The 7,816-nt window shown below is 41.3% G+C and overlaps 1 protein-coding gene across 1 annotated transcript; it reads left to right on the plus strand.

Annotated features, from left to right (window-relative positions):
* Nucleotides 1–592: 592 nt before the first annotated feature.
* Nucleotides 593–7,431, plus strand: LOC118561084 (phosphatidylinositol 4,5-bisphosphate 3-kinase catalytic subunit gamma isoform-like; the record flags this gene model as incomplete). The annotated part of the gene is made up of 5 exons (XM_036132864.1): nt 593–790; nt 5,266–5,485; nt 5,582–5,753; nt 7,171–7,238; nt 7,326–7,431. Coding segments are annotated over exons 2-5 (559 nt in total), but the record flags the coding sequence as incomplete, so codon positions are not given.
* Nucleotides 7,432–7,816: the final 385 nt, after the last annotated feature.

The following is a 7,816-nucleotide window of genomic DNA, read 5'->3' on the forward strand; positions in this document are numbered from 1 at the left end:
TTTTGATTGAAGTGACTTTTTTTATTTATTCCCTTGTTTGTTTGTTTGAAGCAACTTATTTTTTGATTGAATGATAAAGACACAAATGTCCTACCCATTATATGGTCCAATCAAAAAACAATGCTACTTCAATTAAAAACATTGCTTCAAAAAAAAAACGGACTTCTATCAAAGAAAACATTTTCAATCAAAGAAAATCAGTGTTCAAATGTATTTTTTTGAGTCTCAAATATATTTTTGGATTCAAATACTTTTTTTCTTTGATTGAAAAGTTTTTTTTAATTGAAGTGAATTTTTTTTAATTGAAAATATATTTTTTGATTGAAGCAACCTTTTTTTGATTGAATAATAAAGACACAAATCTGCCTTCATACAAGAGTAAACTCAAATGTAAAGCTGTCAACAATGTGAAGCCACACGAGCCAAGTTAACGAAACATCAACACCGGTCATTATGGAGGAATTTATTATTATTATTATTATTATTATTATTATTATTATTATTATTATTATTATTATTAAAATCCCACTGACTAAAACGTTTGGACATTCAGAGTGATTCACTTCCACAGCGGTGTTTTAATTTGAAGACAAAGCGGAAGTTGCGCGGTCCGCCTAGAAGAAAAACTTAGCCAGTGAGTTTGACAAGTTTGCGTGAAGCGCAGCGTTTCCTCGTACTAGTTTTCTGAACGCAAGCAATAGAAAAAAGGATTTTAGTCGAAGGCTCCCGGATCTCGTTATTCAGCATAAATGCCGACTTCTCCGGCGTTGGGTGCCTTCTGTGTTCCTTGGTGAGTCCTCGTTAAAGGCGTTATGCATGTTGATTTCTCTCACACCTCTCTGCTTCCTGCTGTACCGTTACACCACAACCTGCTGCTGGAACTCACTTTCATGGTGGCTTTTTTTATATTACATTTATTATTATCCCGTATTTGCTCTTTTTCGTGCTATCGCTGTAGTCATTTAGGCATAAAAGTGCGTCTGACCCAAAACAACTGACCGAGCGCTATTCTAGTCCTTCCACGCTGTTTGGCTTTTGCTTCCTGCTTTTCGAAGCTTCCTCTGCTGATGCAGAAAGAAGCAGAAGGGAAACTCCACCGATGTCTTAATGTTTCAGTGTAAGCACTTCTGGAATGAGGGCTGCAGTCATAACCAAATGAGTTGATCATTGTGTTCTAAATAGTCACTAAAAGTCCATCACTCTGATCCAGGAATTCAGATACACTTTAATTCAACTTCTCATATCACATATAAAGGCAGACCTCTCAACTTTTGTAGAAAGTTAAGAGTGAGATTATGTTAAATTTCGCCAGCCGGGGGGTCCAGTCAGTTCCATTTCATTTTTATCCGGACATGGAAGTAGACATGTATTACTTTTGTTAAAACGTGAAAGAGAAGTGTTGTTCAGTTAGTGGGTTTAAAAAAAAACACAACCTTTTTTTTAGGAATGGAGAACTGCTATTTTTATTTTATTTTATTAAAGAGTACCACTTATGCAGAGTGTCTCAAGGCTCCAAGCTTGGCCTCTTCCTCTTCTCTCTTTACTCCTTCCCTTAGGAGTTAGTGCTACCAGAAAAACGAGAGCACGTTTCTCCAGTTTAGGCAGCAATTCATTGGCTACTGGTTCACATTTGGATTGATTTTAAAATTCTTTTATTTGTTTTAAAATATCTTCATGGCCTTGCTTTCCAGTATGTGTCAGACCTGCGTCATCTGCGCACTCCCTCTGGTTTGCTCAGGTCTGCAGATCAGTTTTATTTTACTCTTTCAAAAAACAAAGAGTGCAAAGAGGTAACCGCACTTTCTCTGTGTTTGCACAAAACTCTGGATTCAAAACTGTAGCTTTACATATCAGGCAGGCCATTTCACTTTCTGGGTTTAATGTTCTCTTAAAAATATATTTTTTTGGCTTTTAACCCAGTTTCAGATGTTAGCTTTTGAAGTTTGTATTGTTTGTTTTTGTGGATCTGCATTTTATTTTACATTTTGCTGGCTTTAATTTTTATTCTGTTTTGATATCTGCATTATTAGATTCACATCTAGGCAATGAAAACGCACCCGCTTATCAGTAATCTATGGGTTTGTTTATAGCACACAGGGGCTCATGCTGCGTCTTTTAGCATGATCCAGCTGCTGATGTTTTCTCTCTTTTCCGTTCCATGCACTTATAGACTGTTACAGTTCATAACCAAGTGAATTTCTCCAATGTGAGATCAATAAAGCTCATCTTATCTTATCTTAACCATTGTCATCACCATTCACAGTGACAGGTTTAACATGTTTGTGAAAGTGCCCTTGTGTATGTAAAGTTTATCCAAAAGTTTATCCAAAAGAAAAATGCTCAATAGTGGTTGTGAAGAGCCAAAGATCCGCTCCCCAGCATATTCCAAGAAGTAGCCACCAGGGGTCCGTTCTTCGTACGTTGCTTAAAACATCCGAGATCAAGTGACACATCCAAGATGATGTCATCCGGCTAACCATGATCCGGCTAATTGGGTTCTTCGAACACACCTGTTGTTTATGATTAGTATGGCTGGATTGAGTTATCTGAGATAACTGCGCGTTCATGCGTTTGTTTAAAAAGGGAAATGTGTTGATAGTAGAAACAATGATCAGCAACGCTGCTATTGGCTGTTCAGCATGGCCAAAGAACGCCCACAGATTTTCTCTCAAGCAGAACAAGAGAACACCCCCCGTTAATGGGGAGTTTTTCTTTCCACTGTCGCTCTATGCTTGCTCAGTATGAGGGATTGCTGCAAAGCCATGTACAATGCAGACGACTCTCCCTGTAGCTCTACGCTTCTCCAGGAGTGAATGCTGCTTGTTGGGACTTTGACGCCATCAACTGGTTCCCTTTATATAGGACATTTTTGACCACTCTGTATAATCTGGCTCCGTGTCAACTCTATGAAAGAGATCAAATAGGTATTCTTGTGTCATGAAAGGCCTTCTGTCTTCTATACCAACTTGAGTAGTTCAAAGGTTGCATGTAAATGAATATCTGTGTTAGTCATTTAGCGGTCTGTTACAACCCATATATCAAATCCACTTGTGTTTCTGATTCTGCTATAGAAAGCTGTCAGGCTGACGGTTGGTAAAGACATTCCTCTAGATCGGGGCTGCTTCAGTAAAAGGCTCAGTGTAAGAACTATGCTAAAAGCCCATTATATTTCCTGTTATATGGGGTAAATAAGCTTGAAATAAAAACAGTAACTATATGTTGAAGCGTTTTTTCAGAAAACACATATCAATATTGAATTTCAGAAGGTACACAATACCCTAATTCTGCAATGATCTGGTCTGTGATTGATTGATTTGATTGATTGATTCATTAATTCATTCATCGGACTCGTAGTCCATAAAAAAACAAAAATACACCACAACATATATAATAATTACTATGAAAATTACTATGAAAAATGGAGACTTTCTTATTTTGAAAACATCCGTCAGCTTTATTATTATTATTTATTTATTTTTTTGTCTGTCGGTCGGTCGGTATATATATCCCAATTCTTCAATAAAAGGCTTTCTTAACTATATAGGCTTTTATTTTGTAGAGGGTTTAGGTCTAATTTTCAGAGTCCAGTGGGGTTTTCTTTTAAGGACTGGTTTACATCCATTAGGGATATAGAGCTTACTTTTCTGCAACTGGGTACTAGGTGCATCTTAAAGGGTTTTATCTATGAGAATCTAATAACTTTATTTAAGTCTTAAAGACTGAAGTTGCAGAAATCTGTTTAGACCCACTTGGAGCTTCTCACCTTACATAGTCATTACCGGACAAAAACATGGCTGTGGCTCTAATTTAAACAGCACCTGGTGCATTTCTACTACAATGTTTTCCACTAGTGGGAATCCTTCTTCTGCTGCTTTGTGGCCTAAATCTGTAGGTGCGTGTCATTCTGCTGAGTACTTGTCAGTTTTACGCGAAAGGGCCTCAGCTTTTTCCTCCCCCTGTAGAGGCCATGCTCTCTGTCACTGAAATCGGGATGGGACAGGTTTGACTGAAAGCCGTGAGACCTAGAGACATCGTGTGAAAGCAGAAGCGCGAGCCTACAAGCTGAGCGTCAAGAGCGGATTCCCCCAAAAATAGAACGCCTCCCTCCTCTCTGTCATCTCAACTTGTTCTTTTTTTCTTTCCACCCCAAAGTTTGCGGTGCTTAAATGCTACATTAGGAGAAAAGCGTAGCAGGGGTGAACGTACCGTCCTCTCTACCGCAGAGAACAATAAGTACAACTTTGGTTTTGGGGGCAAAGTTTGACCAAGCAAAGCCTCGAAAGCAGGGAATTCTGATGATCGCCAATTCATTCAACGCCATTCATTCCTGTGGAATTTGTAGATTTGGTTTTCGGCGGATTACGTCGCCATGGTGATCCCAAAACGGTAATAGGAATAAAAGTACGCATGTTTTTTTGGTTCGGTTTGCATCAGCGTAGATGGAAGAATAATCAAGGGTCCAGTTTGGCAGTGGTGAATAATGGGAGCTTCCATTCGTTGCTATGGCAGCTAGTTAAAGCTACAGAGACCTGCTGCTGGATTGGATGCAGAGCCTCAGAATATCAAATGTTCTGCAAACGGGACGAATGCGACAGACTGGTTTGGGCTCGGTTCAGCAGTCTTCTTGATTAAAAAGCAGATTCTGTGTGAGATTAGCCCGAAGAGATAGTGTCTGGAGCTCGAAGCATTTTGCATCAAGAACTGGTCAACAGTTTTCAGCTAACCAGGAGGAGAGACGTGTGGAGAGCTATGCAAAACACTCCTACACCGAACGCTACATTAGAAAGCAGAATAAAGTTTTGGTTGGTGGGGAATGTCCGTATTTTCTGTTCCTACTACCAGATGAATTGCTGTGTGATGTTTCACAGTGGAACACAGCAGTGGGTCTGCAAAATAGACCCCATGTTTTGGGTTTTGTTTAAATAGCAGCGAAAATCCCAGAATAATAACTGATGCTTTTTATTGGCGCACACTCCGGATGAAGAAGTGAGCAATCCGAGCTCTGCAGCAACAATCCCCAGGTTGACACACAGACAGTGGTGCTTCTATAAGCTGAGATAACAGCCAGTGATCAGCAGTACAAAGGGGATAACGGCAGGACTGGCTATGACCCATAGAACCAGAGAAATATATATTAGTTACGACTGAGAATGACTCGATCTGGGCTCCAGAATGGAGTTAGAGACGGATCAGATCTTTGCTCTCCATGGCAACAAGATGTTTGCATGATCACAGGTAATAATTAACCCACCTGTTGTGTCCAAGCTAGGCAATGGACCGGCAGCAGTTCCAGGTGAGCGACGAAGAGCGCGACGTGGCACGGGAAGAAAGCCGCAGGAGGAGGAGAAAGAAAGCCATCACCTCTTCCTCCTCCGCCTCCATGGATCAGGTCAATGTCGAGTTTGTGCTGCCCACAGCAGCGCGGGGTGGGAGCGGCCCCGACTCTCTGCTGCTGGAGGTCCCCGGGAACTGGACCGTGGAACAGGTTGGGGACGCTGAGGGGGGGGGGATTCCCAGTGACATAGATTGAAACTTTCGGTGCATACTTTCAAAGATCTGTCGCCTGTTCCTTGTCTTCCAGGTGAAAGCCCAGGTCTGGATGAAGGCGGTGTCTTTAAGCCTCTGTCCCGACTTCTACCAGCGCTTCTCTCCGGACCACTGCATCCTCCTCTACCAGAAGAAGGGCACTGTGTGCGAGATCTATGACAAGCACCAGGTCTTCCAAACTCTGGACTGCATTCGTTACTGGAGAGGTACTGCTTGCCTGCTGGACCCAGACACACCAAACAGTTGCTCTCTGTCTGCAGTGGTGCCTTAACACTTTTTTATGTTTCCTGCCACTGATCAGGTTAGGTTGCAATATGTATTTTCAGAGAGATTTGCCAGATGATGAATGCTCTTACAGTAATGGCTTTGTACTCTCTGCATCACTGCTTATTACTAAGGTTGAAATTTCCTAAAAACCTTAAATCTGAAGAGTTGTTTCCAGATTAAGCTTTAGGCATTGTGACTCACTTAAGGTTTGAGTAGCTTTAGTCCCTGTATTTCATCAGTATAAACTGAGTCACCAATGACTGATTTAGCAATATCCTTTTAGCAGCAGCTGATATTTAGTCCCAGCAGGAGCTACTGCAGAAAAAGGTCTTGCGTTTCTAAACGTTTTCCTGACTTTACACGTCCAGCTACAGGGGCTCCATAAAGGCATGTTTTTGCTGTTGCTAGCAAATATTTTCTGTCAACACTGTCAGCAGAAGGGCAAGGCTATTGTGAGCGAACATGTACGTTTCCTCTGTCCTCTGATATCACTCATATATAATCCGATTTGTACATATATGAGTATAAAGTTACTTGTTAAGCGTTATGCTCTAACGCAGGGTTTTGTTTTGCACCTCGTAACGTATAAGGGACCGGTTTCAGCTGTCCACACGAATAGCGGTGGGAGCCGACCGTGCAGAGCATGTTAACATGACACTAACAGATACAAACATCAGTACAGTCCATTTTTCACCATTAACATTATTGTAAAGGGTAAAAATAGCTTCCATTAGAAAGTATACACAGCAAAAAGGGAACAAAAACTTAGTAAAATTTTCTTGAAATCGGTGTATTTGCCATTGATTTGACCAAATAAAAAACATTATCTCTCAATGGAATAAGATTTCTGCACTTAAAATACTAACAACTCATCTGCATCATCTTATTTCAAGTGCAGTATATCTAATTGTCTTATTTTAGGGCTCCAAATACTCCTTCCTCTGGCAGATAATCTTATTTACCTGCTCAAATGCACAACAAATACACTAATCTCAAGAAACTTCTACTAATTTTTAGATCCCTTTTTGTAGTGTATCCCAGATGTAATAGATTAAGAGAAAACATGGATTCTATAAGAAATTTTACAAGAAGTAATGATATAGGTAGGGATTTTATTTTTTTATTGAAACAGCAAATAACTTGTCTGGGTTTCAGAATCAACAAGAGTGCATTGAATGATGGATCAGATTGCGTCAGGGACTCCTAATGCTGATCACTAAAGATCGATTGGGACATCGCTAGTCTGAGCAGACATGGCTTCTTTCAACTACTTGAGCTGACCCCGTTGCATGATCACTAGACTGTCCCCCTAAGAACTTCACACCTCCTATTTTTTTTTTTTGTGTGTTGCAACAGCTCTGAAGAAAGACGTGGGTCGCATCCAGCTGGCTCCCCGTCCGCAGCAGTCAGAGGGAGTCCCAGCAGTACCAGCGCTACCTCAACTACCTGATTGGCTATGACGTGACCGACGTCAGCAACGTTCATGATGACGAGCTGGAGTTTACTCGCAGAAGCTGCTGACGCCGCGACGCATCGAGTTGTCAGACCGGGACTCAAACTTACTCCATGGACCCCTGGGTCACCTGGAAGCCAGTGCCCGAACACCTCCTCTCCAAGGTGGGTTCACATCACCAAGTTCTGAACTACATTAATCGTCTTCCATCGTCCTCTCCTAACGCAACATTGGCACATTGACACAAAAATGACACGCTGATTGTTTTGGACTTGTTAATGGTAAAGCTTTACGGCTCGCAGTATTCTGAAACGCACACCGGTGATGTTTGTCTCATCAGCTAAGAAGTGTACACTTCCCACTGCATGCCCACTATGAAGTAGGAATGCGTACTTGTGACCTGCAGGACCCTGCGGTTAGTGCTAACACCTTTAGTGTAGTGCAGCAGCACGACTAAATCTAATTTCCCCTGTTATGTGGGCAGCTTTGAGTGGTGCTGTTCTAAAATAGTTGGTAACGTGCGGTCACTCTTCTAATACGCTCCACAAT

The sequence above is a fragment of the Fundulus heteroclitus genome, unplaced genomic scaffold (genome assembly GCF_011125445.2).
Source record: "Fundulus heteroclitus isolate FHET01 unplaced genomic scaffold, MU-UCD_Fhet_4.1 scaffold_559, whole genome shotgun sequence".
NCBI lineage: Eukaryota > Metazoa > Chordata > Actinopteri > Cyprinodontiformes > Fundulidae > Fundulus > Fundulus heteroclitus.